General features: G+C 30.2%; 1 protein-coding gene and 1 long non-coding RNA gene across 2 annotated transcripts; one reads left to right on the top strand and one right to left on the bottom strand.

The window, feature by feature from the left end:
• The first annotated feature begins 5603 nt into the window (after window positions 1–5603).
• On the top strand, window positions 5604–6453 carry LOC148239798 (uncharacterized). The gene is made up of 3 exons (XR_015816408.1): window positions 5604–5657; window positions 5949–6018; window positions 6385–6453. It is a non-coding gene; the product is annotated as an uncharacterized LOC148239798 (long non-coding RNA).
• A 1924-nt stretch (window positions 6454–8377) lies between these two features.
• MLS (malate synthase) lies at window positions 8378–10701 on the bottom strand. The gene is made up of 4 exons (XM_022053331.2): window positions 10060–10701; window positions 9650–9975; window positions 9251–9581; window positions 8378–9156 (listed from the first exon to the last, which is right to left on the bottom strand). The coding sequence occupies exons 1-4, from the start codon at window positions 10522–10524 to the stop codon at window positions 8500–8502; spliced, it is 1779 nt and encodes a 592-aa protein (XP_021909023.2). The 5' UTR covers window positions 10525–10701; the 3' UTR covers window positions 8378–8499.
• Window positions 10702–12720: the final 2019 nt, after the last annotated feature.

The following is a 12720-nucleotide window of genomic DNA, read 5'->3' as shown; positions in this document are numbered from 1 at the left end:
TAAGAGATTATGTTAAAACTTGATAGATTTTAAAATTAAGGCCTTTTAAGAATTTAGGTAGAGTTAACTTATTCCAATTTATAGAAATATACTCCTAATGTTTTTTATATGATACATCCCATTAGAATTTCCTAGTTACTTGTGTAATTTTTTTTAATGATTAATTGGGAAAGTTTAACAAATGACATCAGATATGTAGGTTATGTCGTGAGCACTATTTATATCATGATTGACATCTATATGTAGGATAAGAAGACACTTTTCCAACTGATGTGAAACTTGATATCAATAATGCAATTCAAAATCTTACATATACATTAGCAACCAGAAACTCAAAACTATAAGTAAATCTCCTTACTTGACTCACACTCAACAGGGGAGTGAAAATTAAGGTAATTAAGAAAGAGTTAAAGAACTACAATTAAAAAGATGTCATGAGACTTGTCTCGATAAGTGATTTCAATTCCTAGTACAACAAGTCGGTCAAATACCTATTCACTCACTTTTGAAAAGATTAGAATCTTAAAATAAGAATACCTTAATTTTATTAATAAGTTGAAAATTTTTCAATGAATTATAACTTTGAATTGAATGTCTACTTATATTGTAGGCAATGTAAATAATAAAGAAGATAATCTCCTAATTAATGGTAGAAATTATATAAGAAATTAAATCTAAACTAAAATTATAAAACTAACAAAATTAAGAGAATTACAACTAAAATATGATATATACGATCTCCCTTTATAGAAATTTTTTTTTAAAATAAGGAAGATCTCAATTAAATGTGATTGATTCATGGGAAGGAATTTAAATATATTTTCCTTTTTCGCAAGATTTGGCATTTAAAGAGTTTTTCTCTTTTCTCAAAGAAGCTGGCGATTTAGGATCAATCTCTTCCCTTGGCTGATTCTCCCTCTTAAAAAGAAAGATTTCCCGTGTAATTAGGAATGAAGTTTTTGTTTTCCTTGCTCACATCATCCCCTCCCTTTTAAAAAATAATTCGTTCTCGAATCAGACACTTCTTATATCGGGCTTTTACCGATTTTGTTTTCTTTAAGAAAATGTCATCAGTTGGGACGTTAAATAAGGTCATTGTAAAAATTTACAAGTAATGGTTAGTAAAAAAATAACACTCTCTTACATGTTTCACTCTTATGTTTCCCTCACTCTTTTTTGTTTAAGCTGAATATCAGACTCACTCTTTTTCGTTTAAGCTAAATATCAGAATTAAATTCTTCCAAATCATGGTAATCAAGTTTTGTTTAGAATACTCCAAGGAATCCTAGGAAAAGACAGTGGTTGGCTACTTAAAGATATAATAGAACAAAAACACAGTGAAAAAAAAAACTTAGAGGACAATAAGGACAATATGGATATGTTTTTTTGTTTTTATTTTTTATGTGTATGAACATATGCAAAGTATGTTTTTTTTTTTACTATAAAGAATAACAAACATTCAATAATAAAATATGTAAGATAATAAGATTTATCTCGAATTTAAGCTCTGATACCAACTAATGTAGAACCTAAGATTAATAGCAAAATCTAAAAATCTCGCATATATATCAGCAACTAGAAACTCAAAATCCTAAATAAACTTTCTCTACTCAACCCATACTCAACAAGAGAGTGAAAATCAAGGTAATTAGGAAAGAGTTAAAGAATTAAAATTAAAAAGATGTCACAAAACTTACCTCAATACATGATTCCAATTCCAATTCCAATTCCAATTCCTAACACAACAAGTCAGTCAAAGACTAACTCACTCACTCACTATTAAAAAGCTTGAAAGTTTAAAATAAGAATACTTGAATTTTATTAATAAAATAATTTTTTTTGAATGAATTATAACTCTAAATTGAAGGCTTATTTATAACGAAAGTCATGTGAATAATAAAAAAATAATCTCCTAATTAATTGTAAAAATTATATAGGATATTAAATCTAGACTAAAATAGAAAAATTAGCAAAATTGATATAATTATAACTAAAATATAATAGATACGATCTCCATTTAATAAACCTTTTTAAATGAGAAAATTTTTAATTAATTGTGGGTGATTTAGGGGAAGGAATTTAAATATGTTTTTCTTTTTGACAAGATTTGGCATTTAAGAAATTTTCCTATTTTCTCATACAAGCTTGTGATTTATGATCAATTTGTTCCCTTGGTTGATTCTCCCTCTTAAAAAGAAAATTTTCTTGCAGGATTAGGAAAGAAAATCGCATGAAAGTTTCTTTTTCCTTGCTCACATCACCAACCTTATAATTTAGCTTTTAATTTCTCCAAAATAAACAAAAGATTAGGTGTTTTGTCTATTTGTGAACATGGGAACTCCTAAAAGAGTATTGGATCCTCCAAGAAAAGTGAGTTTTTAAAGAGCATTGTAGCCTATACTATTGCTTAAGAGGTAGATCAAATACTAAAGTGATACGGGACTTTATTTTATCAATGTTTAATCTTACCAAAGGCAATACAGTTGTAGGACATATAATTATCAGTTCATATTATACTTAGTTACATCTCCACATATGAAAAGATCAGCAAGATACAACAAATGGGTAATATAAGGGGATTGAAGGTTAACTTATAAACTATGTAATAAGCCTTGGGACTCTACCATAATAAGTAATCTAAAGAGTACATTTGTCCATATAATAAATAAATAGGGAGAAAGAGAGTCTTTTTGCCTCAATCCTTTTTTTTTAGGATCACCTTTAACTGCAATCCCACTAATAAGTAGTTGATAGAATACTATGGTGTAATACTGTGGTATATGCTATGGAAGAAGTTGAACTACTTTAGAAGAAAACCCTAATACTTGTAGAACTTGCGTGGGAAAAAGCTATTCAATTATATCATATGCTCAACTCACGTCACATTTAATTGAAAACAAACATCATTTATTTTTTTGCTTCTCATTGAATGAAGAAGTTCTTGAATAATAACAATATTATCTTGAATGTACCTAAATGTAAAAATCATATACTAATAGAAAGTAATGATCTAGTCTATAAGGATTTAAGTTTATTAGCTAAAATTGTTGTTATAATCTTATAACTTGGGTTGCAGAGTGATATAGGCCTAAAATGTTGTATCTTATAAGATGACTAGACTTTAAGGATTTGGGCAATATTTGTCTTATTAAATTTTTTCAAAAGATAATCATAATAAAAGATAGCTTGAACATAAGTAATAAGATCATACCTAATAAATGGCGAATAGGTTTTGTAAAAAGATGAGGATATCTCATATGGTCGAGAGGATTCAATAGAAGCACTAATATAAAGAGTTTTGTATATTTCGATTTCTTGCAAGAAGTTATCATTCTCCCAGGCAATAATTAGATTGAGATATAAAGATGCTACTAAATTACTAAGAGGAAGGGAGGACGTTTGTTAGAGAAAGTATAATTATTTTTAAAATACAACTTAATAAATAGCCTCTAAAATTTTTAAATATTTCTTATGTGAGTGTTGCTATCATTTATTGAATTAACTCAAAGTGAACATTTGCATATTAAACTTTGGTGTTTATTGGATATGAAGCATATAACTCGATCACCTATATATATTATAATTATTTTAAGATTTGTTAGTGCTTAAAAAATAGTTGAGAAAGTTTTCAAATAATTTGCATACAAAGAGATCATAACAAAATATTATATACTCAAAATAATTTATATTTGAAGAAGAAAATAGGCATTCACAGAGACTAATATATATATATATATATATATATATATACTCAAAATTATTTTAAAATTATTTTTATTTATTTAGAAATAAGCATGAATGTACATGTAAGGAATAAATAGAAAAAATCAATTTCAAATGCTAAAACATATATGATGTATATGTATTATAAGAAAATTCACATTCTACATATAAACATGTAATTTAAATGATTGAATAATTTTTTGCAACAAGAGTAACTTCAAGTAATTTCTAAAAAAATATGTCTTTGTAAAGAGCTTCCTATATTTCTTATGTGTGTGTATATATATATATAATATACACACACACTCACACACGTATTTAATTACTAACTCACTATTGTATGATATTGAATATATTTTAATACATATTTACTATTTAGTTGTTAAATATTATTATCTACGATGTGTATATTAACAATCATAAATAAAAACATATGATTTTTATAAATAAAAATGTATCACATAAATTAAAAACATATTAATTCTAATAATTATCTTAATTACTACCAAATATCTCATATTTTAATATACCATAAGTACACATTATCTCGTGTATATATATATATATATATATTATATAATTATAGTGATCTGGCTGAACATAACAACCATTTACATTTAGGTCACAAATTAAATTTGGCCGGACATAATTATAAATAATTAGGTATTTATTAGTATTTAATTAAGAAATTAAAGTGATATCGTGCGTGACAGGCGCGATCTTCATTATTGGCCGACAAACTGCATATGTTAGGAGCTTCTTTCATTTGTTAGTCAAAATAGTTGATCTACGATTTCCTTGTTAATTAAATATGCTTGTTCCTTGAAGAATGAAATTATACATCATAATTTTAATTTTTGAAATTTAAAAAAAAAATTATTAATTAAATTAGAATATTTTTATAAAATTATGCTAATATAGTAGATAAATTAAAAGTGTAATACTCGGACTCTAAATTTGGCCTGAGATTAATTTTAAAAATTAAAATTAATATATAAAAATATAATTTTTAAATTTATAAATTTTTATTTAAGGTAAAAATTAGAAAAAAAAATAGGTGAAGTATGAAATTAAAAATAATTTTAAAAAAAATGGGTAAAAATTTGAGTTCGGTTAGTATTTTTGAAAAAAAAAAATCGAAAATTGAGAATCAAAATACAATTTTAAAAAAATATGTCACGTATAACCGCTCAGTCAGCAGCCCCGATGAATTAGAGCGCGCCGCATGGTAAGGCCCGCTGACTCAATGTCATGCGGGAGGTCACACTAGTAATCCGCGTGCTTGCGATCGGATGGTCCGGATCCGTTGCCTTCTCAGGCGCAATCGGACGGTCGCAATTAAAAACGATAAACGGTCCAGATCCATTATTTCTTTAAACGCGATCGTATTGTTCAGATCAAATCGCGATAAACAGTCCATATTCATTTCTTCTTTAAACGCAATCAGATGATCGAGATCAAACGCAATGAACGGCTCATATTAAAGGGAGACGGGTATAAATATCTCACTTCATACCGAACCCTAACCATCGCCGCAAGCCCCCTATCGGAGAAGAAAAACCAGTTGCCGAAGAATAAGAACAGTCGCCGGAGAATGGAGCCGACTACCACCCACCGCCGCGCTGGAGCAATCTCCGACCATCAAAAAAGGTAAAAAAAAAATTTTATTCGCTCGAAATTTGATTTTGAACACCTTTATAGCCAAATTGGAGCAAAAAGATCAACGAATGAGCCAGAAACTGCGGTTAAAGTCTCGCGCCGCTGCCGCGGAAAAAATAAAAAAACGCCTCCGATGAGCCCCTTTACGATTTCCATTTCGTGCGATTTTTTCACCATTGTAATCACCATTCTGTTTTCTACAGATTGACCGAAGGAAAACACCCAACCGCGAAGGTGAGCCTGCGGAGCCGCCACACCGAAAAATTTTATCACCGGTTAGTTTTTATTTTTCGACTTTTTTTGGCCAACTGATGCCCCTAAACGTGTTTTCTCGCATGGATGAATATAAAATCGATCAAAATCAACCAAAACTGACCGAAATCAATCAAAACTGGCCGAAAACAGCCAGTCCAAGGCAAAATGCTGCCGCGGGCGACGATGTCGTCGCTGGAGCATGACGATGCTGCCATGTCAAAATTTCAAAATTGGCCGAAAAATATTTTTAACAATAATTTTAGATTTTTGGGATATTTTTAGATACTTAAAACGTGTTTTAATCTCTGAAGAAAAATTCAAAAAATTCAGGAATCAGCAATAGGTGCAGCTGAAAGTTTAGTATTTCAAATACCGATTCAGGTAAGATTCTCTCACCTTATTCTCTGTTATCGAATTGAAGTTTAATTATAAATAATACGGTATTTTGCATAATTTAGAAAACTTCGATAATTAATTACAAGTTATAATGGAGATAGAACCCGTTATTTATTACTGTTTGTTTTGTTTTAATTGATTGATTGATTTTACAGTTTTAAATGCATAACAATACACTGGAGTTGGTAAGATGATTCAGTTATTTTTTCTTGATGCATGTATTGCTTGTTTTATGTGATTTACAGTTAAATTGTGAAACTGAAAATTAAATATAAATGAAAAATTGTTTGATTAAGTAAATAAATGAATGGTAGCCTTACTGCATATTCTGGGAGATGGTGGACAGACCAGGTACATAGGAAATCCTACCGTGAATGTTGCATCAACCGGACGAGGTATCGAGGATTGGTATTTTGGCGCTCATACCGGACGAGGTATTGAGGAATGTTATTTTTTGCATTCATACTGGACTAGGTATGGAGATGGCCGATTAGTAAACAATATTGAATAAGAATTCACGCATAATAGAAACATACCTATGGACCCCCATAGATACCGTAAGCAAATAAAAAATAAAAGTTGTTGTTCTGTCCAATTGAAAATGAGATTATGATATTATTTGCGTTGTTGTCTCTATAGGTCGATTTTAAAAATCCAGATACGATAAGTATGTAATAAATGATTTTATTTATGATAAATGAATTTACCTAAATTAAGAGGTTTATTAGTTGTTTTTATGATTTTTACCAACTTTCATTTCTGTATCGGTGAGTAGTGTGACATTCTTACTAGAATAATGTAGCTCACTCTTTCATTAATCATTTCAGATCAAGAAGACTAAGATTCAGATATCGATCTACAAGAAGGTTGCGAATAGAATGTCCAGTTGTTTACTTTCTATTTATTTCTTTAATTTTTCGTTTGTTTTTTTATAATGGTCATTCACGTAGTTCTATTGGGTATTCTAAATTATTGTGCAAGACATGTAAACCCTAATTTATTATTTCGCTTCCGCATTCAACTTATAATTTATTTTTTTTTTTAAGTTGGGGCTGTTACAAAAAGAATAAGAATAACTTTATTGAGAAATGGTAGCCAAACTTCACCATTGAAATGATAGTAATAAATACCCAATATCTAATCTATAAGTTACATAAAAATAAAATTTTTATTGAATTTACACTACTCTTAATTTTTTATGTTTTGTTATGTAACAATTGCTTATGCTGCTAATAATAAAATAAAATTATACATGAGAAAATTTCAAATTTAGGAACTTCAAAATCAGTAAAATTCCATTCTCAAAGATTAAGCATCAAGTGATTTGATGGTATTAATATTCTAATGGTGAAATTAATTTGGGTTTACGTAAACATCATGGAAAAATGTTATGGGTTTCTAATAGAGGAAAACATAATCATTGGTCTTATCCATGCTAATTACTGTTAAACCTTTTTTATAAAAAAAAAAAAAAAAAAAAAAATTTGAAATACGCAGAGGATTAGGTTGCCATATTAAGCTGGACCGGGCCCCACCCTCCATAATTTAAGCACCACCTCCATTATTTAAATGACTTGATATGGTAATGTACTGAAAGAATATCATGCATTGGGTTCGCGACACGTGTCACTGTAACAATACTATAGGCATCTACCTAGGCTACTGTGGCATTGCGTTGGACAGCATTTTGAAGGATAAATACGGAATTAAGTAAAAATTTATCAATAATAGTAATTATAAAATTATTATTAATTAATCGTCTAAAGTAACTAAAATTTTAATTAAGCTGATTCAATGTAAAAGCTTAATTAATACATGATATACGTCTAGTAATTTAGAAAGCAAACAAGGATTATATATGACTTGAGACAGATGGAAGATTTTTTAACAAGGAAGAGAGAGATTGAAGGTTTTAAAAGTAGTAATTAGTAAAATCTGAATAAAATTATGACACTCTTAATTTCATTAAAATAAAATAAAATAAAATAAACAAATAAAGTCAAATTCTACAAATATAGTAATTAGATTTATGTTGTTTTATTCTAACATGCATACTAGAAGGTGGTAGAGAAGAATTTTTAATTAAATTATTTGAATTTGAATAAAATTTTGAATTAAACAACTAATACATAGAAAAAAACATAAGTACTAACTAATTGGATCCTTGTTGACTTAAACTGTCAAGCCCATTTTCTACCTAAATGGGTTGGACATCTGGATTTAGTGGACCCAATTCCTCGTTTTAAACACTTAATGTTGGATCCAAACCATAATAATTTCCAAACTTACAAATCTTTTTTTATGTTAGTGAGAGCCAAGGAAGGAAACATGTGTTGCAATAGAATTAAAGCAACATCATATTTTTTATTCATTCATTCATTCATTATTAGTGCTGGTGACTGAAAAGCCTCGAAAGACTCTTAAACAAGTAAGAAAGGTAAAGAGTAAAAGTGATGATACATGCGATCAGAGCCTAGACAAGTCCTTAGGATGATGTATAACAATATGATTATAAGCATCTAATGTAAGAAAATCATCAAGCACACCACCCGTGCATTGCCTTGTGAAAATCTTGCATGCTTCTCTATACATCCCTTTCTTGAACTTCTCTTTCCCAACTTCTCTTTCAATTCTATTCATCTCTTCTTCCACCACTCTTCCAAACAACTCCATGTTCACTCTCACTCCCAATCCATCTCCATCCAATTCCACTCCATATTTTATCCACTGCCAATTCTGAACCCTGCTAATCTCCGCTGTTGCTGCATCTTCCATCAGATTGTAAAGAGGAACAGACCCTGTTCCTGTTAGCCATGCCGCCAAATACTGAATTCCCACACGGGTATTTAGCCGCAGACCTTCCATTGTACGAACTCCTCTTGGCCTCTGTATAAGATCTTCTTCTGTCAACATTGCTGCATCTTCTCTTTTCATGGTTTTGATCTGGTTTTGAGCATTACCCATGTGGTTATTGAAGGTTTGCAAGCAGGTTGAGATGAGTCCAGGATGAGCTGCCCATGTTCCATCATGCCCTGCTTTCACCTCTCGCAATTTGTCCTTGCTCACTAGCTCTAATGCCGCCTCGTTTGCTACTGGATCGTCTCTGACTGGAATCTGAGCTGCCTGTAATTCAATAACTGTTAAATACTTTTTTTTTCTTGTGTATAAATTACAATGTATATACCTATATATATATATATATATATATATGATATACCATTCCACCCATGGCATGAACACCGCGTCTATGGCAGGTTCTGATGACGAGATCAGAGTAACTTTTCATCAAGTGTTGGTTCATTCCAACCAGGACTCTGTCTGGCAAAATGCGATCTGGGTGAGCCTGAAAAGTTTTCACATAGCTGAAAATATAATCCCATCTTCCACAGTTTAAACCCACTGAGTGATCTCTTAGCTCGTAAAGAATTTCATCCATTTGGAAAACTGCAGGTAATGTTTCGATTAGAACAGTGGCTCTGATGCTTCCTCTTTCTATTCCTGCCATCTTTTCTGCTCTCTCAAACACACAATTCCAGATCTTCGCTTCCCTGCCAAATCAACTAATTCATTATATTGAATTACAACACCATGAAAATTAGCTCCTAATTGTTATTACCTTGAATGCTCCATTTTAGGAAGATAGAAGAAGGGTCCATAGCCAGCACCTTGTGTCTGCCGGAATTTTGCATAGTTGTGGTAAAAGTAAAGGCCAAAATCTACAAGACAACCAGTTGCTGGTTCACCATCAATGAGAATATGATACTCAGGAAGATGCCAACCTCGAGGACGAACAAATAGCTTTGCCGTCTGATCATTCAGCTTGTATATTCTGTTTCTAGCTTTATCGTGGAAGGTTATACTCCCATCAACAGCATCCTTTAAATTAATTTGTCCCCTAATCAAGTTCTCCCAAGTTGGTGAGAGTGCATCCTCGAAATCCGCCTACACAGAATTAACAATAACACATGGATATATACATATACACATATATAGTTCTGGGTGTGAAGAAAATGTATGGTTGCTCACCATGAAAACTTTAGCTCCAGAATTGAGTGCATTGATGACCATTTTCCTTTCGGTAGGGCCTGTAATCTCCACTTTTCGATCAGCAACAGCAGGTGGAACTGGAGCACAAACCCATTCTCGTTCCCTGATATACCTTGTGGCTGGATCAAACCCTGGAACTGCACCTTCGTTGTACTTCTTCTTGGCCTCCCTGCGACACTCCATTGCATACTTGATTTGGTTCCTGAATTCCATCTGTAAATCCGCAACGAATTGCAGAGCATCAATGGTAAGGATCTTGGCAAACTCCGGATCGAATCGACCACGAATATCAACTCCATCTGGAACATCGTACAAGCTGAGATTATTCTTTCTGGACATCATTTTTGTATGCACAGAGCTTCCAACCTCCATTTTTGCTTTCTTTTGAACGACCCAAAACACTTGGCAATGCAGCTGTTTAGATACACACACACACACACACATATATATATATAATATATCTGAGTGCGGTGTAGTTTTTATATATATATAACTTTGGGGTAGATGATAAGTATATAAGATAGGATATGCAGAGAGAGTATTATCGGAACGGGGAATGCGAGTGATAATGTGATTTGTGACGTAGGTAGTACGAATCAGAGGGAGATGGTTTTGAAGTTTGTGCCTTTTTTCTTGGGGCGAGCGTTTTCGTTAGGATATGGTGGCTTCTGGATTAAGTATTTTTTAGAAAAAAAAAAAAAAAAAAAAAAAAAAAGCAATCGTGATTGGGCCGAAAATTGGAGTACTTGAGTTTGGGCCATATTATATTATATGGGCCCGGCCCACTTAGCCTCCCAATTCCAACCCTTGACTTTTTGATGTGCTCATTCTCAACTTCTAATCATATTAAAATTGTAAAAAAGTATAAAATATATATTTTCACTTCATAACTTAAATGAATTATTATTATTATTAGTATGAGGATGTGAAAATGAATTGGGCTTTTCATGATTTTTGAAATGCAATTAAACATTTTTTGTTTACTTATTTAAAATAAAAAATAATAATTCAAAATTGCATACTAATCTAAGAATTGAAGAGGCAAAAAAATGAAATGAAGATGGGAGGTCCCACAAGACATGCATGCATTTTTGTGGGTTTGTTACATACATTGTAATTGTTTCAAGACGATATGAATTGTTGATTTTACAAAAAAAAAAAAAAAAAAAAAAAAAAAAAAATTGACTTATAATATGTTTTATTATCATTTATATGTATATGTCCATGACTCATGAACCAGATTTATCCTATCAAATCTCAAATGCAATGTCACAACTATACTACTCAATTTGATTTTACAAAATATATATGGAGAGAAATGAGGGGAAAAGGCAAGAGGGAGAGATTTGGATTGTGAATGTCACCGTTTTTTCAACATGTAAATCTCAATTTGATCTCCCATTTGGATTTATATATATATATATTTGTGTTTGTGTTTGTGTTTGTGTTTGTGTGTGTGTGTGTATATGTATGTGGGTGTGGGGGTTCACAATTCTTGTACCATCTTCGATGCCGTGTTACATCGACATTCTTGAGTGCTCATATCCAATCACCCACACTCTATATATAACAACCCCCACATTCTTTGAAAACCAAATGAATAATACAACTATATAAAATTAAATCCTATTTTTTTTTTAAGCAAAGGAGATTTTAATTTATACACACTTGGAAATCAAAAAAAACAAAAGTTTATAAAATAATTTATACACTCTTAACAAATTTTTTTTTTTTTTTTTTAAAGAAAATCAATAATTGTTGTTGTAATCATTTTGTATTTGTAGGTTTATAAATTTTTATTTTTAAAAAATATCTTAACTTTTTTATGAGTAATTAAATATTTTAGACTTATTTGTTGAATAAACTATTGACAAGCTTATAATTTTGTTTGATGGTATTATGAGTTTAAAAAAAAAAAAAAGAAAATTGAAGTTTGTCTTTTAAAAATTGGTGTAAATAAAATTAACATGTTATTTTTGTAAAGTATTTTATATAATATTATTAAAATATTTATATTTGATAAAATTATATTTAAAAAATAAAACAATAATATATTTATTTCGATAAATCAATCTTGTTATAAATTTTCCAAAATAATCAAATTGATTTTCTAATTGAAAAAGCAATATATATATCCATTCATTCCATGATTAATACACATTCATGGTAAGGCAATTTTTTTATTGAAAAAGTGTATAAATACAATTTTTTATAGAGAGATTGAAGTGGTATTTGTAAAGATAATAAACAAATGAGTAAAAATATAATTAATTATTTATAATGCTTCATCAAGGGAAGCACGGAACATCTTATTAATTTAATTAATGATAAGATTAAATTTAAGCATGATTACGGATTTAAAGGAGAAGAGATCAGACTAATTCCAAGGTTAATATTTTTAATGAGTTTGGATTTTGATATACCAGAGAATATGATGTCTCAATAATCGTAACATTTTATTGCCTTTGTTGACAGAGACAGATTACTACTAGGCTCTATTAAATATATTAAAACATTATTCATGCCTTTCCGCATATATATATATATATATATATACACATATACATATATGACTCTGTGTATAACGTGTTTGTTGTCTTCATTTGTTTGTACTTATTTGAACATTAGTGCTTTCAAGTC

Source organism: Carica papaya, chromosome 9 (assembly GCF_054855325.1).
Source record: "Carica papaya isolate Zhongbai chromosome 9, ASM5485532v1, whole genome shotgun sequence".
Lineage (NCBI taxonomy): Eukaryota > Viridiplantae > Streptophyta > Magnoliopsida > Brassicales > Caricaceae > Carica > Carica papaya.
Note: the sequence above shows the minus strand (reverse complement) of the source record. Positions and strands in the feature narration are given on the sequence as shown.

Bases quoted from the DNA above. Each gene is read 5' to 3' on its own strand.
- MLS (XM_022053331.2), bottom strand. From the start codon at position 10,524: ATGTGTGTGTGTGTGTGTGTATCTAAACAGCTGCATTGCCAAGTGTTT. The intron at 9,976-10,059 runs GTGAGCAACCAT...AATTCTGTGTAG, and splicing joins CTGGAGCTAAAGTTTTCATG to GCGGATTTCGAGGATGCACT. The intron at 9,582-9,649 runs GTAATAACAATT...TTGATTTGGCAG, and splicing joins CCTAAAATGGAGCATTCAAG to GGAAGCGAAGATCTGGAATT.